This window comes from Panicum virgatum, chromosome 4K (genome assembly GCF_016808335.1).
Source record: "Panicum virgatum strain AP13 chromosome 4K, P.virgatum_v5, whole genome shotgun sequence".
Classification (NCBI taxonomy): Eukaryota; Viridiplantae; Streptophyta; class Magnoliopsida; order Poales; family Poaceae; genus Panicum; species Panicum virgatum.
In genome coordinates, this window is record NC_053139.1 from 46275549 (window position 1) to 46293992 (window position 18444).

General features: G+C 46.5%; 3 protein-coding genes and 1 long non-coding RNA gene across 5 annotated transcripts; 2 read left to right on the forward strand and 2 right to left on the reverse strand.

Annotated features, from left to right (window-relative positions):
• The first annotated feature begins 697 nt into the window (after nt 1-697).
• On the forward strand, nt 698-1354 carry LOC120704426 (probable non-specific lipid-transfer protein 2). The gene has a single exon (XM_039988816.1). The coding sequence runs from the start codon at nt 792-794 to the stop codon at nt 1080-1082; it is 291 nt and encodes a 96-aa protein (XP_039844750.1). The 5' UTR covers nt 698-791; the 3' UTR covers nt 1083-1354.
• Nucleotides 1355-1479: 125 nt separating this feature from the next.
• LOC120704425 lies at nt 1480-4597 on the reverse strand. 2 transcript variants are annotated; one of them, XM_039988815.1, is made up of 5 exons: nt 4494-4597; nt 2777-2889; nt 2416-2669; nt 2128-2280; nt 1480-1997 (listed from the first exon to the last, which is right to left on the reverse strand). In XM_039988815.1, exons 2-5 carry the CDS (start codon nt 2868-2870, stop codon nt 1953-1955), a joined length of 546 nt encoding a protein of 181 aa, XP_039844749.1. In that variant the 5' UTR covers nt 2871-2889; nt 4494-4597; the 3' UTR covers nt 1480-1952. The 2 variants fall into 2 exon arrangements, with proteins under 2 accessions (XP_039844749.1, XP_039844748.1); XM_039988814.1 differs by having other exon boundaries at nt 1480-2000; nt 4494-4589.
• Nucleotides 4598-5171: 574 nt separating this feature from the next.
• On the reverse strand, nt 5172-5748 carry LOC120705254 (ctenidin-3-like). The gene has a single exon (XM_039989708.1). The coding sequence runs from the start codon at nt 5731-5733 to the stop codon at nt 5407-5409; it is 327 nt and encodes a 108-aa protein (XP_039845642.1). The 5' UTR covers nt 5734-5748; the 3' UTR covers nt 5172-5406.
• An 11329-nt stretch (nt 5749-17077) lies between these two features.
• LOC120705256 lies at nt 17078-18118 on the forward strand. Its single transcript, XR_005687856.1, has 3 exons — nt 17078-17173; nt 17238-17982; nt 18057-18118. It is a non-coding gene; the product is annotated as an uncharacterized LOC120705256 (long non-coding RNA).
• The last annotated feature ends 326 nt before the right edge of the window (nt 18119-18444 follow it).

Consider the following 18444-nt stretch of genomic DNA (forward strand, 5'->3'; position numbering starts at 1 on the left):
TGAGATCTTGTTTTGAAGCTTTTATTGAACCAAACACACCTGTGCAATCGGATTTTGATTTCGATGCTCGGTGTTCAAACTATAGTATTTTTTATCTTTGAAATTATGTGCATGCATGCGCTGTTGATTCTGTCATTGTCCCTCACATGCATGCACACATTACTGACAAAGGGCAGTCGTACCATCGATCCAATTTACGGCCGGCCCAAAATAAGTCTTTACCATTTATATAATATATATCGATATATGCACAAACTGCCTACAAGCGGAGAGAGAATCCTTCTCCGCGCGCGATTGACCGCGTGGGAGGAAAAGGAAAGGAAAGAAAAAAGGAAAGAAATGAAAAAAAAGGAAGGAGAGATTATTTCGGCAGGAAACGCAAAACGGGCAATGCAAGCAGCCTGGCTCGCCTCCCACAACCCGTCGCTCGCCTCGACCCTGGTACCGAAAATTCCTAGCTTCACCCCTGCCACCGTGCGCCGTCGTCGGTGCATGCATGTGAGAGCTCCAGGGGCAGGAATAATGGCCAAGCACGCCCACGCCGCGCAGAGCGTGGGTGCCCATGATCAGCCCATGCACTGCACCAGCAGCATCGGCGTCCACCGTCCACGAAAACTTTCCACGTTCCGTTCGACATGCCACGCAGAGCCAGCTCTATAAGTAGAGGCCTCGCTCAGCTCATCAGACGACCAGCCCTCTCACTCTCAACGCCCACTCGATCCCCATCTCACCACCATCACTCCCCACCACTTGCTCGGGCGGCGCTGCAGAGAGATCGATCGGCATCGGCCATGGGCAAGGCAACGGCCACCACCGTGCTCGCGCTCGCGCTCTGCGGCGCCGCCCTGCTGCTGCTGGCCGCGCGCCCGCTGGACGCGGCGGCGTGCAACCCGGCCGCGCTGAGCCCGTGCGGCGGCGCGCTGTTCGGCGGAGCGGTGACGCCGGGGTGCTGCGTGCAGCTCAAGGCGCAGCAGCCGTGCCTCTGCCAGTACGCGCGCAACCCCGCCTACAGGAGCTACGTCAACGGCCCCGCCGCGCAGAGCGTCGCCAAGGCGTGCGGCATCCCCAAGATGAAATGCTGATGAGAGAGCTCCTCTGCCGGCGCGTCACCGGCCGGCCGCCGGCACGCCGTACACCGTTACTACGACGGCAGATCGACGATGGTGAACGTCTAAATAAAAGGCCACGACGGCGAGCTCTAGCTTGAGCTGTTTGTCGCCGGTCGCCAACTCCGGCAGCTCGTCAGCTAGCTTAGCTCAGCTTTGAGCTTGTGTGTTATGCCGGTTAGTTTGGTTGTTTTCGTAATGTTGTTGAGTTTTGTTTCGTGCGAGTAAAGTTGTGTTGGTGTCCTCTATCTGCTTTTCATCTAACTGCAACAGCAGCTACGACCTTGTGAAAATGGCATGAGATTTCGCGCTCACAACACAAGTTTGAACAAAACCGGCAATCAAACACATGTAAAACGACTGAAAGTTGCCATGATCTGATAAAGTTAGTATTCATATATGACTGGTAATCCAGTAAACAGCACCACAAGCAGTATGGATAAACACTCCCAGAACATCACACGCAAAAGAGCTGTCGCAGCATAGCTTGCAGGGTTCGAACTGACTTGAGTACCAAAGCCCAAAGCACCAACCAAGGGGTGTAAAAATCAAGACGACCACCAGGTATTACTCGGTCTTGATGAGCCAACCAAAGGGTGTCAACCGCAAGATAACCACCAGAAATATCTAGCTACTAGTCCAAACGAGCTGAACAAGGGTAACCACCAGAAATATCTAGCTACTAGGTCCTAAAGAGCTGAACAAAGTATTCGAAACTCAGAATGGGGAATGGAAATGGAATCATTGCTTCCACTACTTTGTCCTCCAAGCCACACTTCTGGGCGCAACTAATATGTACATCAGAATGCAGTAATTTGGGTCAAACTGAGCATCTTGACATGAAGATCACTTTGCAGCTGAAGCCCCCGCTGACTTATCATCAGGCAAGCCCTGCTATAAATAAGCGGATCAGGAAAGGTTGTTCAAGAGGGCAAGCGGTGGAGTTACTACGTTACTTCCCACCATTTATCTTCAACAATAATACGTGTAAAGGTATAAACAGCACAAGAAACCCACATACCAGGTCATTGTCGAGCAAATTGATATTTGAGAACTTTGGCAGGACAGATTTCACATCAGAAGTTGTTGCTGAGTTCTCATTCTGCAGACCTTGATTGAGATTGCTGCTACTCTCAGACACTTCAACACAGTGGTAGTTCTCACTAGATAGGCCCTGCGATGAATAAGATGAAAAAAAAACAGAAGAAGTGAGCAATGCACAAGAACCTTGTCCAAAAGGGCACAATCAGAGTTTCGCATCAAGCTTACCAAAATTTAGAGAGAGGGAGGGAGGAAGAATTTAAAATACCTGGTCATCATGCAGATCATTGATATCTTCAGCATCATCATGAAGCATATCTTGTGAGCTCAACTCATTCAGCATATCAACAGTCAGATTTATGTCAAAATCAGTTGACTTGAGTAACTCATCAATGAAATCTGTGGACACATTTGGGAACATTGAAACGACCATTTTGGCTAGAGCAAGTGGATCCATGTCATTTTCCTCAAACTCCGAAGGATCAAAGGTGTCACCAGAAGAGTCACCCTTTGATGATGACTCTGAAAAAATGTTAAGGAGGTCTCAGCTCTGACTGTAGTCATATGAATAAACCAAATTTGAGTATAGAAAACCTGCAGAGCCATCAGAAAATTGATCTTAGTCTCACCTGCTTGGTTTTCTGGGGCCTTGCCTGCGAATGAACTCAGGGATCCAGGGATGAAAGGACTGGCATTTGGGTTCAACTGGAACGACCCTTCCATGGTTCTTTGATCAACAAATCTGTAAATGAGCAGTGGGGAAAATTCAGTGCAAATATCTATGTGGCAATCACAACAACAAACAACACAATTTACAGACGTAGGAAACATAGCTAACAAGTGGCTGGCCATGCATGCCTTATATCAAGAGACAATAATATGGTCCCAAGTGTCAATTCCAAACTGAGAAAGTTAAGAGACTGAGCAAAAACGGTATCAAAATCAGAAGTCTCGACAGGGTTAGTGTTGGAGTGCATCAAATTAATCTTGTTGCACTAGAGTAATCCAGAATACATTAAAGAAGAATAAATTTCCAAAGGCATGCATTTTGCCTTTAATATCACCATACAGGATTCCCACAATAAACATGCGCACAGAATTTCTCAAACATTGAGAATGATAACTACAAAGAAAAAAGTGAAATAAAACAAAATTATTTCATTTTTTATCTAGACTAGAAAAGGCTCCAACGTGGTACACGCACGTTAATCAGAAACTATGCCATTTGTTCATTTGCAGATAATAGGCATAGCTCCCTAACTAGCATCAAGAACAACTAACTAACTGTACACAACAAGCCCATGAAACTTAAGCGAAGATCGCACTGCTTGGAACTTTTGTGGCATAGTTTCCTTCTAGTGAACAATAATGCCTTGCATGAAAGTTAAAAGTGATCATCGACGAAGTTATACACAATCTGTCTAGTGCCTTGAGATATCAAAATGGATTCACAAAAAATAAAAGAGGAGACAGGCTCCTAGATTGTGATTTGCTTGTTGCGCTGGAGTTCTAGAACTAAATTTCTGAGGCAACAAACTGTTTACGGAACCCATTTAGTAGAACAAGTAGTGAGTTCGTAAAGTTACAGTCAATGCCTCCATTGCTGGCCAAGATCTAGTAACTTACATCAAATGGAGAGATTTAAAAGAACAGCATTGACTGCTTATGTGAGCCTAGAAGCAATCTGACCGAAATAACGCCGAAGAACAGCATTGACTGCTTATGTGAGCCTAGAAGCAATCTGACCGAAATAACGCCGAATAATCATAGCAATTAGAGTCAATATGCCATACCAGATCAGAATCAGAATTACAACTAACCTAATACATCAAGATACCACACTGGACCGGTAATAATGCAAATAATAGACACAAATCGGTGTAGATCTTGCTATAACAAATAATTGCCTATTGCTGATAATAATCTACCTGAGCTTGCAGGTTACCAGTTCGTCCATTCCGTGCGCAGGATAAAGCAGCTCTAAGACTAACATAAATCTGGACCAGATTCCAGTCTACTGAAGGAACACCATCACCGCAAACAGAGACAAACCAGCAGCATTCCCCTCTTCGCGTCACTCACCCGATCAAACCAACTAGGGCCTACGAATCCGAACCTCCCGAGACGACCCCCGCAGTAAAAGCGCACGCACGGGAACACAGCAAGCGAAGCAAGCGGCCGACCGAAAAATCTCGCGACGACACGAACGGATCAGATCGGCGCGACGACTCGACTAGACTTGGGGGGTCCGAAATTGACCCGAACGGGACCGCCGAGTGAGGGAGCAGCGCTAGATCGGAAACACGCAGGCAGCCCAGAGAACGGGATCGAGATAGGAACCCTCACCTCGGGGCGGTCGGCGGAGGCGAGGCGGCGCGAGGGGGGTCTCCGCGGCGTCGGCAGTTTGCTGTCGGGGCGGTGGTGGTCTGGCGAAGTGGGAAGGCACCAGAGAGGACGGGGGGGGGGGGGGGGGGGGGGGGGGTATGGGAGTAGAAGAAAGGGAAAAGGCGTGACGAGGAAGGGGAAACGGCAGTGGCGTGACCAGGAAGAGAAATGGGGGAAACATTCTAGCCGAAGGATTAGGCCCATGGGCCTCATACGTTGGTGCGAAAGTTTCTGAGTTGGGCCGAGACCGATACACTTGGGCCCGGCTTTCCGGGCTCAAACAGTCAAACTTCGAGTTTGAGCTCTGTCTGGCTGTACGGCAATACTTCCTTCTCCCAAAAAACATTGCAACTTCCGTTAATAATTTTAAATTTAGTTAAATTAATATAAAATTACTAACATTTATATCTCAGATTTAATATAAAATATATTAAATAATTAATGTAATGATATTTATTTTATAATATTAATATTAATATTATTTTATATAGATATGGTGATCTTTATTTTGTAATATAAATATAAATATTATTTTATATCTCGTCCGTAAATGGAGGAGGGAGTACTTTGAACGGTGGACAGTGCTTAGGTGTACTACACTGTCACACAGCACTCTCGTCTCCAAAAAAATCACAAAAGAAAAAAAACACTTGGCACTGCACCTTGCATTCACCTTGCACGATCCCTAGCTGATAGGTTGTTTGAAGCGAGCAAACCGAAACGACATGTAGAGAAGGCTATCTAGGCTGCTGCCGCCGCCGCACCTTTACATTATTTAGAACTACTGCTATGGACGCTCACGGTCCATGCGCACGAACACACTTGCAGGCAGCAGCAGCCTGCACAGGCAGACACGTTCTCCGGCCACAAGGCTCTACTTGCCTCCCTGGTGGAGGCCTTGGAAATAGCCCTGCGGGTTGGACTCGAAGCCGGCGCGGGAGATGCACCCGCCGTCGCCGCCGGGCGCCTTCATCATCCCGCCGCCGCAGCCACCACCGGCGCTCGCCTTCCCTGCACCGCCGCCGCCGCCGCCAGACTTGGCCGAGCCGGAGCCGTGAGCTCCTCCTCCCCCGGAGCCGCCTCCCTTTCCTCCGCTGCCGCCGCTCCTGCCTCCACCTCCACCCCCCTTGCCTCCGCCACCACCACCTCCTCCGCCTCCTCCCTTCCCACCCCCTCCGCCGCCTCCTCCCTTCCCACCCATGGTGCCTCTCTCTCTCTCTCCTAGCTAGCCTAACAGGATCAGTGATCAGTCGAGGAAGAACGAGAAGCGCACGAATAGTGGAGAGCCCGGCGGTGGCCTTTTATAGAGGAAGGATGGAGCTCGCCGGGACGAGCTAGGAGCTGCAAGCATGGCATTGGCTGGCTTTGCGACTCGTCGCTCGACACGTTGGAGCTCTGCATGCGGTGCACGCACTGTCGATCGATAAGTTCCCACGCCCGGAGAAGTAGATAGGAAGGGAGTAACTGCGGCTGAATTCCGAAGAGTCCAGTCGAGTCCCCTAGCATGCATAGTAATCCGTACGCGCGACTCGCTCGGTCACTGTGACTGTGAGTGATGCGAAGAATGCATGCGCATCCGTGCGATTTTAACCTGACTTTGACTGCCACGAGGCCAGAACTGACAACTGACGCGCGCGGATATGCACCAAGCCACTGATCACCATTGTGGGTAGCGTGCACGTATCTATCCGACGCGATCGATGGGTATGCGGTATGACATTGCCACGGTGAATGCCCCTCACTCTCTCTCACCGTCTAGTAGCCGGAGAGAATTCTTTGGACTTTCAATCTATTTATATGGAAGATAGATAAGCCATTTATTTTTAAAGTCTAATAAAATCTATTATTTTACTTCAAATATATTCCACATTTTTATATGATTAATTCAATATTTTATTAAACTGGTTCAGCGTTCAACTATTAAAATGTTGAAATTGTACGAATGAAATGTTGAACCTAGAATCACAAAATGTTGAACACGATCATCATGTAGCTTCTTCACCGTGCGACGGCAGCGGGAGCGATGGCAAGGTGGCGGCGACGCAGGCATGATGACGGCGCAGAGGGAGGCGGCGGCGGCGCAGCGCGCGACGGGGCGGCGCGGAGGCAGGCAGAGCGGCGCGCGGGGCATGCAGCAGACGGCGGCGGTGCAGCGCGCGGAGGCAGGCGGGGGCGACAAGCGGGGCGGGAGGCGGCTGACAACTCACCCATTAATGAGAGGGATCAAACTCTAAGTGATCCTAGCTTGGAGTTTTGTTGACTAAGTCAATATTGGGTCAACATGGAAAAGATATAGAGAAGTATGCACCTTGCCATGAAACTAAACTGAAAGGGTTGGAGCAGTGATTCGAGCAAGTTTGAAAGCTTCCAAGTTACAAGAAAGCAAGAACAAAAGATTTTTACCAAGTCTGAAAACAGTGACAAATGACTGAGTTTATAGGTGAATAAAATGATGTATGATGTAGCAATTTTGTATAACATGTACCAAAATGAAAACTTGGATGTCCAGGATTTACAATGATACTATTGGTTTATATGTAAAACGTAAGAAACTCAGTTAAATTTGAATGCAAAAACTGGTAAATGGAATAAGTTTGCTGAATTTCTGAAACTCGTTTGAACCAGCCATGTTTCAGAGCAAATTTTGACTATGTTAAGATGGGATGGATGAATGGCATTTCCTGGGCGGATTGTCATACGATGGAGGCTCGTACTGTTGTGGTAGAGCAAGAAGGTTGGGAGATATCCATCCTGTCACAATTAAGGACCGAGTTGATGTGTCATCTTGCCTAACTCAACTATCGTGCAAACCACTCGACCGTTGTGTGTGGCAATGGCTTAGCATAAACCCCACTAGCTAGTTTGATAGCCATCAGGGGAGCTGAGAGCAATGGATGGTTAAGGAGAAGGGATAAGGTTGTGATGACTTATGCCCCGGTTAAACCTCAGTGATAGGTCAATGGCCCCTTGGTGGAGTCCGTGATGGCTAGTCAGGTCTAGCTAAGGTGAGTAATGGCTTTGTTGGGATCTGCACCGACACTAAGGTGATCGTGTTGTGGTACCCCACTTGTGGGTAAAGTTGTACACCTCTGCAGAGTTTAAAACCTATTCGAATATCCATGCCCACAGTATTGGGCGAGTTACGGTTTGGTCACATAACTAGATTTCTAGGACGGATGAATTTATGGTGTGAGTTGTTTTTGGAAGGTGTCTGACAGTTGTGCCGTAAGCTACTGCGGATGAGGAGTCCGGTAGCATTAAAACTTGGATCATTTGTGTAGGATCAACCCCACCCAATATTCGGTAAAGTAAAGAACTGCTTTAAGAAAATTCTTTTCAAAAATAAACCCTTGCATGTGTAAAATCTAGCTTTACTGTAAATAAACCTCAACCCTATCCTTATTTATCTGGTGCATATCTGTGTTATCCCCCTCCGTGGATGGAGTTGGACTTGTTGAGTACTTTTATACTCACAAGATATATATTTGTGGTTTTCTTCGGAAGAAGATCCGGACTTCGTTGTTGAAGACGTTGGGTAGAGGTTACGTCCGCACCCAACCTTGCCTGTGGTGTTGACCCTCTGCAAGATGCTTCTGCTAGCGCGTTACTCTGAGCTCGAGCTGGAAACCGTCTGGGCCGTGCTTTGGTGTATCACCGTAGCTGTTTTACTACTTATTATCGTTTGTATCGAGTGTTCGCCTCCTCGAAGGTTTGTACGGTGACTGAACCATCTGTTGAATAAATGTGTTATCAGTCTCTTGGGACTGATATTTGTATCACATTTAGTCTCTACTTATGTGGGGATGCTTCAGTGAAACTTTCAAATATATATGCTGCTCAGATGCAGTTCACCGTCGTCCTCCCGCCATCTTTCTTTTTCAAGCTGAGCTCTCTGTTCCTGGCCGAATTCATCGCCCTCACGCGTTCTTGGTTTGATTCCTCGCATACACATCACCAACAGCCCTATCTCGATCGATTTGAAGAGATTCTAGTCCCTGCCATCGACCACAGCTGCTAGCTCACCGTCATCTTCTTCCTCTGGCCGTCATCGTGCAGAGAAGCTAGGTCGCCAGTGAGCTCTAGGTTCCCGATCTTTTGGGTCTTGTTTGGGTAGTCTAGGATGTTGGTTAAGGGTCATGGATAGTGAGCGTGCTGGTCGCTGTGTTGGTTCCTGGCCGGGGTGGCCGGAATACGCGCGCGCCGCCGAGGCCAGGCGTGGCCGCCGGGGGGGCGTGAAGCTCTATGCTCCGGCGGTCCTGTGGCCCGGGTTTTGGAAGGGATGGGTTCAGGGGGTGGAGGTGGTGCTCCTCGAGCCCCCTCCCAGCATGGGGAGGCGCCGCCCGCCGCTCATGGTGTTCCTCGCCGGGGCGCGCTGGAAGATGTGGGTTTGGGGGCGCGGGTGGCGCAAGGAGAGGGGGAGCAAGGACGCGCGCCTGGGGTGGCCGCAGGCTACCGGCAGGGCGCCGGAGCTGCTGCTCCCTGCCGTGCGTGCGCCTGGGGAATAGAGACGCAGAGGGCCTTCCGTGAGGGGGAAAAGAAGAAAGGAGAGAAGAAAAAGGTACAGGGGGGTTTTGTGTAAATGGTTTAGATTAATTTTGTTCTTGTGTTAAAAATTCTGTGTTTATCCAAAATTAGTGAAATAAACTTTGTTAGTCTTCTAAAATTATTCTTTATGTTTTAAAAATATAGAAACCTTAGGTTGTGAATAAGGATTTGTATTTATTTAATTCCTTTATTCATAGAGGACTTTAAATAAATGTTTAAATCTGTATTCCTTTTAAAAATAAAATTTCGTTAATTCTTAATTATTTAATAAAAATAATTAGGAATAATAAGAAATAGGAAATTAAGGTTTTTCTTAAGTAGAATAATTCAAGCAACCTTAATTAAATGTTAAAACTTTGTTTAGGCTTAAATAATTAGGATTAAAGTGTTGTTAGGATTTTTAAGTGTGTTTGGGTGTTGGATTACAACTTTATAGAGGTATAAAGTTGTAATTCAATTCTTCCAAATGTTTTGCATTCATGCACTAACATTGCATATCATTGCGACTAGAACTGGGAGTCGCGGCATCGAGCTATGACCCGAGGAACCCGCTGGAGGAGAAGAGGTGATCGTGATCGAGCACGAGCCCGAACTACAAGCCGAAGTCCCACCTGCCATGGCTGATCAAGGCAAGCACCGGAGCATCTACGCCTACTAATTTTCATTAATTTATGTCGTTACTTAAGTATTGCATTTGAATGCTTAAGTCTAGGAGTTGTTTGACTACCCATCTTATGCATGTTTAACTTCCTTGATCTAAGGACATCTATGCCACTTTTCAACTAGTTTAGATGAACCAAGTTGTCTAAAAGTATTCTACTTTAAAAGCAATAATAGCAAGATACTAGAAAAAGGTTCACTCCACTCAATCAAGGAAATACAGGACAAGTATGGTGGTCGTTGAGTGCAGAATAGAAAAGGAGTTCTGATTCTGTGCTCACTTCCGAAAAAAGAAATAAGGATCTATGGTATGTTTAACTATGCATCAAGTATTGAACGTACTGACCTGCATGCTGGCTGAGTAGGACCGGTAAGCCCAGTAACTTGGTTGACCTACATTTTTGAACTCGGTCACTTACCCTGCTCGATGTGGAGAGGTGGCGGGGTCGTAGCCTGAAACTCGTATTGTGGTCAGGCCCCGGGGGGCAATACGGGGGTGCGAGCCCGGGTTCGGGTAAGACGGGTTCAGGGTCTAGTATCTCCCTCGCCAAAGGCTGCCACGTGCGGTTTTCATAGAACTCGTACGTGACGTGTGATCAGGGATCCCCTGCAGGGTGTATAATTGATTTGAATCGCCGCACTTCTCGGATGTGAATATCGCTTGATCTCGCTTAAACATCGTAAAGTAAGTACGATGCAACCTTGATAAAAGTTTTGGTTTGCTGAACCTAGAAGTATCTTGATGAATATGATAACTAAAGTTTAACTTTTGGTTTAATTAGTAATTGGATTTGTTTGAATAAAAGTTAGTATCTAGTAAGTTCAAATGTTTCCACCAAACAAACCAGTCCACTCAACAAGCCTTGCATATCCTTGAAACTTTTTTTTATACTGGTTAGTCGGGTTAGTCTTACTGAGTACCTTTTTGTACTCAGTGTTTGTGCTTGTGTGTGTTCAACTGCTACAGAAGGATCCCGGAAGTCAAGATTTCAAGACCTCAAGGCCCGGAGTGCATGCTGAGTCCATATACCTCTAGATGTTTTAAATAAACTCCTGTGAAATAAGGCCTGCATGCTAACCAACCCTACGACCGTAGGATGTACGTATTTGAAACTCTGTAGAACTGGTTTGCACTAAGGTTTGTGCTTATTGTGTAATAAATCTCATCTTTTTTTCCAATATACATTCAACGTCCATGTGTAATATCTGATGATCCAAAGCAGAACGATCCAGTATGCATATCTGAGATATGGTTGTATGGTGGATGATTCGGGCGAAACCCGACGGACTACTGGATTTATTCCGTTTTAAGAGCGTTGGCTGTATCATTCCTTTAAATGATGATCGGGCGCTCTTAAGGCGGGATAAATTGGGCGGTTCCGCCACAGCGGCTGCGGAGCGGGGTGCGGACGGCGCAGCCGCTGGGCGAGCGCGAGGCAGCGTGCGGACGGTGGGGAGAGAAGGTTGGGAGAGAGAGAGGAAGCTAGGGGTTGGTCTCAAAAAAAAGAGGAAGCTATGGTTGAAGTGGATCCAAGGGTTGTCGTTGTTTGCACGAATCTCAAACACTGAAAGATATGGAAGCTAAAATCTACCGGAAGATATATAGAAATACTGAGATTTTGTGCATCTTTCTTTCTCTGTGTGACGGGTCCAGCTAATACTGGGCCCTGGACCGAGAATTTTAAGCAGAGCACGTAGTTGCAGGACGAGGAAAGGGCCCGAGTAATTCCCCATGTAGCCTTACAACTAGGCTGGGCCCGTTTTCCCTGGGCCAAGACACGGCCCGTGTCCTTCCACGCGGTTTTTTTTTATTTTTATATTTTATATTTTCATTTTTTACAAAAATATATTTTCGTTTTCAAAATTTACAGGAATATACCCCGGCCGCCCCGCTGCCGGGTGGCCGGGACCTGGTCGCCCCGCTGCGGGGCGGCAGGGTTTTTTCTGCAAAAATTTTGCGAAATTTTTTGCAGAAAAGCCCCTGTTGGATCGGTCGCCTGGCAGCGGGGCGGCCGCCTCCCCCCCAATATAAGGGGTTGGCTGCCCCCCACCCCCTCATTTGCCTCACTAAAAATCCAAAAAAAATAAAAGAGAGGGAGGGAGGGAGGGAGAGGAAAGGTGAGGGAGAGGCAAAACGGCGAAGCCCTGTCGGATTTTCAAGCCGGCGACTGCAGGTATCAAAATTTTCTACACTTTACAAATAGATTATGTTATAATTATTTTTGTTGACACAGTAGATTAGCAATCAGTTTAATTATTGTTAGGGGTGATTAGTGATACATTAGCAATTATTTTAATTAATGTTAGTAGTGATTAGTGTTAGATTAAAGATTTAGGTTCGGTTATGTATGGATATGTATTTGAACCAGATGGTAGCATGTAACAATATAATTTTATTATGTATGTATGTGTAGTTGAACCAAATGATAGCATGTAACAATATAATTTCGTTATGTATGGACATATAGTGTTGTACGATGGTACTATTTAATTTAGATGTGTGTGATTGTATTGCATTGTTTTGATCCTACATGGTAGGTATGGCCGGGGTTACTCCTGCGTTGCTGGACCCAACAATAGACTCGGGTCACCGGTCCTTTCTTGCTGTGGTTCAGCACCAACAACTCAACGTGCTGCGTCCACATCCACCTGCAGAGTTGATTCCTGTAGACCCATGATGGCTGCCCAGGTGATATGTCGTCTATTTTCTGTTTTTGTCCGTTATACATTTTGTTATATAATGTACTAACGTTTGTGCACTATACGATGCAGACTGAGCGAGGCAGGTCTTCTTACTGTGGCTCGTCTTGCTGAGAGTGCCTTGATGAAGTTGACAGGTCTCTACTTTCAGCTCTCGTTGACAGATGGAGACCTAAGACACACACGTTTCATCTCCCTTGTGGGGAGATGGCACCGACCCTGCAGGACATTGCGATGCTGCTTGGCCTTCCTATCATCGGGGATGTTGTCGGGCCCCGCGTGGTACCTTCTACGTGGCTGCGGCAGCCCCGCCTAAATTAATCCGGCTTAAGTGCGCTAACCATCATCAAAACGATAATCAGGGTTAACACGCACATAAAACGGAGTAATCCGGCAGTGTTGTCGGGTAAAATCCCGATTAAACCACTTGAACAGGATCGACAAAGCAGTCCAGAGAATGCAACATTCCACAAATTTTACAGTACAGAGTATGAAATTGAATTAATATTACAAACCAAGTTTGAATTTTATAAAAGAACAACAGAGCTCAAGTTTGACGTAAAACGAACGATAGTCTAGTGTCGAAACCAGACGTCATGATGAAGCCCGTACATGACGTCAATCGCAACCTCCGATGCACCACCTGAAAAACAAAGCCACAAGCAAGGCTGAGTATACTAATACTCAGCAAGGCTTACCCGACTAAGGGTATACTTAGCCCTTTATCTAGACATGCAAGGCTTTTGGCTTGAGGGGTTTGTTTGCCGAAAAGCAATAGAGAGTAGATCCTTAATTTCATATTTTAGCTTTCAAGTTCTAGTTCAATTAACCATTCTAGGTGAGCATCTATCCAATAGCATACATGATGGAAACAATTATCTTTCATCATCCAACCAGCCAAATTTACCATCATCATCATCATCATCATCATCTTCCACTTCTTACTCTATGTGGCAAAAGGGTTAAGCAGTCCCAAACCGTGAGAGGCGGACGATTCGAATCGAATTTGTTAACCTGGCCAGGCAGACCTAACACACACGTATGGGAACCAAGTCACCCACACGACTTTTCCCCTTTCTTTTCGGGTTGTGGATCAGGGTCACCGTTCTCGACTACAGAGTATGACGACTCTGCACCCGCATGTGCACGCATGAGAAACGACGTTCAAAGAAGGTGAGGGAGAAGTCCACTCGCCGGGCCAATCAGGTACTTAAGCTTACCGATTACCATATTTCTCGGCATGTGGTTAGTACGTTCAAACGCTTAACCACTACTACCACACACTGCGGCCTTATCATCTTTTACTAAACAGACGGGGTATCACAAGTACCACAACCCCGCCCGTGAGCCTTATAGTTGCAGTATGTAGTAGACATTCAACTCCTATAGTTCTCGCGAGTGACAGGAAATCACTCGACTTCTACCGAACCATTAGCCTAGCCATCTAGCAACCTACACATACTAGTGTTCAAGCATAGGTACCTAAGATTATGCAGCTAAGGTTCCAAGCAACTCCTGCAAACTTAAATGCGCAAGTAGATAAGAATAGTAATAAGTTTCATAAATTTAAAATAGATAGCACATGCTCCGGGACTTGCCTGGAATTAACACTAGGTCAGTGTTAGTTAGAGGACAAGTGCTCGGCGAGCATCTTCCTTCGGTCGTGCACATCGGGATCCATCCGTCCATCTTCTAGACGTGTCCACCATTCACCGTCTTCTGGCTCGGTTCCAACATCACATCCTTCACGCGATACATCTATCGTACCTAAATGAAATGCAACAATGCATATGTATGAATGCACAGTTTCGAGTTGCTCCACAATGTAGATGTTATTTTTTTTCTTCACGATAAAGTTGTAGTCCAACATAAACTGAGTTTGGACGTGAAACTTCCTAATTAATATTTCATGGGTAGTCATTTATAGAGTAGTAATTTAACACAATTTAATTCATAAAATCAAAGTGGGGTTTTCATTATATACCAAAGCATACAAAAGTTATTTCTTCTAACAAAACTAAAGATAACATGCTTTGTCCAAAACTATAGTTACCCATAGCTCGTGGGCTTGAAATTTTGATGCAAGAAACAAAACTGAAGTACCAACTTACAATAAAATTTTCAGCTATTTTCATGAAGCAGATTAAACATGAACAATAAGTTAAACAACTTCTGCTGGGATAAAGATCTATTTTTACAGAACAAAGTAGGAAGTTATTGATTCTCAAAATTGGCATGCATAATCATCTACTCAGAACCAAGCTCTAGTAAAACTATGAGATTTTTCTAATGAAGGAAACAAGGGTTTTTTATTTACAAAGTTTATTCATGAATAAAACAAAAGAACCAGCTATACATTACTAAAAATTCCCAAAAATTTTCTATAGCATCTAGAAACAAATGTAAAACTGTCATAAAAATTTCAGATCAAGAAAACTAGTATATAAACTTGTGGATTTAAATCTATTTAACATAGGCATAAACCAAAATCTAATGAAACCTATAGCTAGATTTGTCAAAATATTCATATACGTTCTAGCACACTGTCCAAAAACTAGCCTTAGTTAATGACTACAACAGAATATACATTTGTGTGCTATTTAATCTAATCTTTATCCTAGATTAAAATAGAAGAATAATATGAATATGTGACTGTAACAAAAGTTGTAGGTTTTGATCTAAGGATTCCAAAATATTTTAGTTTTAATTTTTCTTATTTTTATACGATTTTATATGGAATTTACAAGTTTGCTGTTTTTGAAAACAAAAGAAAAAGGAAACGAACTTTTGCATCTAGGCCCCTGGATTTTTGTTTCTTCTCACGGGAGGTCCTTGGCGGAACTAGACAGAACAGGGGAGGGTCGGGCGGCCGTTTTCCGGCGAGGTTCGGCCCCGGCGGCGAGGGGAAAGTTGGGGAAAAGGGTGAGGGAGCTCGTGCGCACCTTCCGGTAGTCTCAGTTGGGGCTGAGGTGGCCTGTGGTGGCCTGTCCGCGGGCGCCGGCGGCCGGCGGCGGCCCTGTACCGCGGCTGCGGCACTCCGGCGAGGGGGAGGCGGCTTGGCTGGGCTTGGGAGCTCCGTTGGGGCGAGGTGAAGCCGTTCCCGGGGTTGATTGGAGCTGTGGGAGGGCAGAGGTGGGAGCTCGACGTGGAGCGGGCGGCCGGCGGCGGTCTGAACCGCGGCGGCGCCGTTCCAGTGGGTTGGGGCGGCGGTGGAGGGGTCGGGGAGCACCAGTGAGCCGAGAGGGACTCGTTCCCGGAGGTGGCTCGGGTCGAGGGAGGGCGGAGGAGGGGGCTCCGCGTGGAGGCCGTGGGCGGCAGCGCCATGGACGCGACGGCGAGCTCCCTAGCGCAGGGAAAAACTCAGCTCGGCTCTGGAGAAAGGGAAAGGAGTGGAGAGGGGGTCGAGCACGTCTACTGCACGGGCCAAAGGGGAGGAAACAGGCGAGGGAGGAGGCGAGGCGCGGTCGGCTGTCGCTGCACGACGTCGCCGTGGCGCTTCGACGTCCATCCTCGGCGTGCGTGCAGGGGACGGCGACGCGTGGCGGTTCGAGAAGCTCCAGGAAGGCACCAGGGGCGCGGAGAGGGCTGGGGCGCGGCGAGGGAGAGGCGCGTGGCCGACGGCGAGACGGCGAACGCCGTCACGGCGAGAACAGAGAAGGGAGATGGAGGTGATGGCATAGCTGTAATTAGATCGAAGTTCAAAATTCGTTTTGCAATCTCAATTTTTCTCTTTCTATATGGCCTCAAATGAAAAACTTTTGAATACCAAAGTTGTTCAAAATTTCGAGATCTACAACTTTCGTTTTAGGCACTCTTTCATTTGCACACTGGTTTGAAAGATAAAAATTGAAACTTGAATGCATTTGAAATTATCGTATACGCTTCGAAAATCAACTTTTTGTCCCAGTTTTGTGTAGCAACTCGAAAAACTTTGAACACGAAAATTTTTCGTCTTTTGAAAACCTATAACTTTGGTTTTGGGCAAAAGTTCATTTGAGCTATATTTTAGAAATTATTTTCAAAGCATATTTGTTTAAAATTCGACATATTATTTAAAACCTCGAATACTATAGTTGATTTGACATGTCATTTTATGTGCAAAATTTCATATACACAAAAACACACTTAAATTATTTCCCAAAAGAAAAGTTTAACTTGAATTGCTCTTGCTTATTAATGCTGTCCTAACGGGGTGCCCAATTCTACTACAGCTTTGGTCTTACGAGAGGATTGCTATCGGTCGTCCCATGATTGACCAGTCACCATACAAGCCGGATATGTACGGTGACACGGATGACGACAGGCCCACCATGGGGACTCTCTGGTACTCTCAACAGGTAAGGACCCGATAAAAGTTTGTATTCTATGCATACTATGGTTATACATTGTTCCCTCAATACATTCGTTATGGACACATAATTTTTATTTTTGCAGAAAACATGGCCACATGTACAGACCCGGCGGTCTTATCCTGAGTTTGTTGCGGCATTTGATCGATTGACCCCGGAAGATATTGTGTGGGAGCCATACAGACCTTCGGCTATAGCCACACGTGCACCGCTTGAGATATCTTCGGTTTGCACACAGGACCAGGGCCTATGGATGACTACTGCAGCTTTAGTGTACGACGCTGTAGTTGAGGCCCACTGTCCGGACAGAGTCATGAGGCAGTTTGGTCAACGCCAGTCTTTCCCTGTGCGTTCAGCGTTGGATCGTGTTCAGCGCCACGATCATAGGTAACAAAAACGTATAAGTCCCCATGTACTAATAATATGTCACTAATTTCTATTTAACGTGCAGTTTGTCAAGGGCTGGACATCCTTTCTCCACCATGTGGGTCACTGGGTTACAACCGTGGGTGGCTGCGTGGGATAATGCAGACGAGCAGTTGGCTGAGGACACCGGTCCACACACTGAGGCTTCATTTAGGGCGTACCTGACCTGGTACGAACCTAAGACTCATTGCCGCTTGACGTATGTTGACATGCATCCACAGCCGCATGTTGCAACTTCGCAGGATGGCTATGCACGACACAGGGATGAGGCACTAGCTGGGGCGGTGAGTAAATATTGACTGCATTTTCAATCTTTTAAGATTTGTGGACTAAGTTTTCTTGGTTGCAGTTCGAAATGTGTAGGTTGCTTGAATTAGATTGCTCACTGAATGTAATGAGGATTCATGGCAGGTCTACGATGAGCATGACGGCGCAACTCGAGGCCTGGACTACTCAACGTGATAGAGCCTGAGGCATTCTTCAGGTCTTTGGTACGCGGACGGAGTACGAGGATTCCTACGGATCATCGCAAGCGTCCACGTCGGTTCCTTGTGGTGCCGCAGTGCAGCAGCCTTCCCCATACCACCCACAGTACGAATGTATGGTGTGATATTTACCGATCCGTATGTTTGTAGGCAATATTTAAGTACGACTCCACACAGGGTACGGGTACCCCGGTTCTCAGCCCTATGGAGGGTCAGGTGCCTCGCAAGGGGCTCCGTTTCAAGGAACCCAGTTTACCTCTATGACACCAGCTGCAGGGACTTTAGGTAAATATGTGGTGCATAGTTTTATTTGCCTATGTTTTATGGTCGAAAGCTTATACATTACTATTTACACTCAGGATCACAACAGTTCACCGGAGCGGGGCCTTCTTCGTATCACCCTATGCCGCCACCAGGAGGATAGCAAGGAGTTTATTCCTATTCACCACCACCACCACCTCCAACACAGGGTACGTACAATTATTTGTACGGAATTACATTCACCTATTTAACATTGCTTTAAAAAAAAGTTTTTTTGTGATCCGTAGGGTGGTCTCAAGACAACGACGATGTCTCATTCGACGACTTTACACGGTTGTTTGTTACGCCTGCCCAGGACGATTATCCCATCTTGCATACACCTCTGGCTCAGTTACGCCGTCCTGCCAGAGACGTGAGGCCACCGGACCGTCATAGCTACCCTACAGATCATGTACACGCACAACGTAAGAGAGGTCAGCACGGTAT

Coding starts and splice junctions, on each gene's coding strand:
- LOC120704426 (XM_039988816.1), top strand. CDS start 792: ATGGGCAAGGCAACGGCCACCACCGTGCTCGCGCTCGCGCTCTGCGGC.
- LOC120704425 (XM_039988814.1), bottom strand. CDS start 2,870: ATGGAAGGGTCGTTCCAGTTGAACCCAAATGCCAGTCCTTTCATCCCT. Junction 2,670..2,776: donor GGCCCCAGAAAACCAAGCAG/GTGAGACTAAGA, acceptor ACATTTTTTCAG/AGTCATCATCAAAGGGTGAC. Junction 2,281..2,415: donor ATGATCTGCATGATGACCAG/GTATTTTAAATT, acceptor TATTCATCGCAG/GGCCTATCTAGTGAGAACTA.
- LOC120705254 (XM_039989708.1), bottom strand. CDS start 5,733: ATGGGTGGGAAGGGAGGAGGCGGCGGAGGGGGTGGGAAGGGAGGAGGC.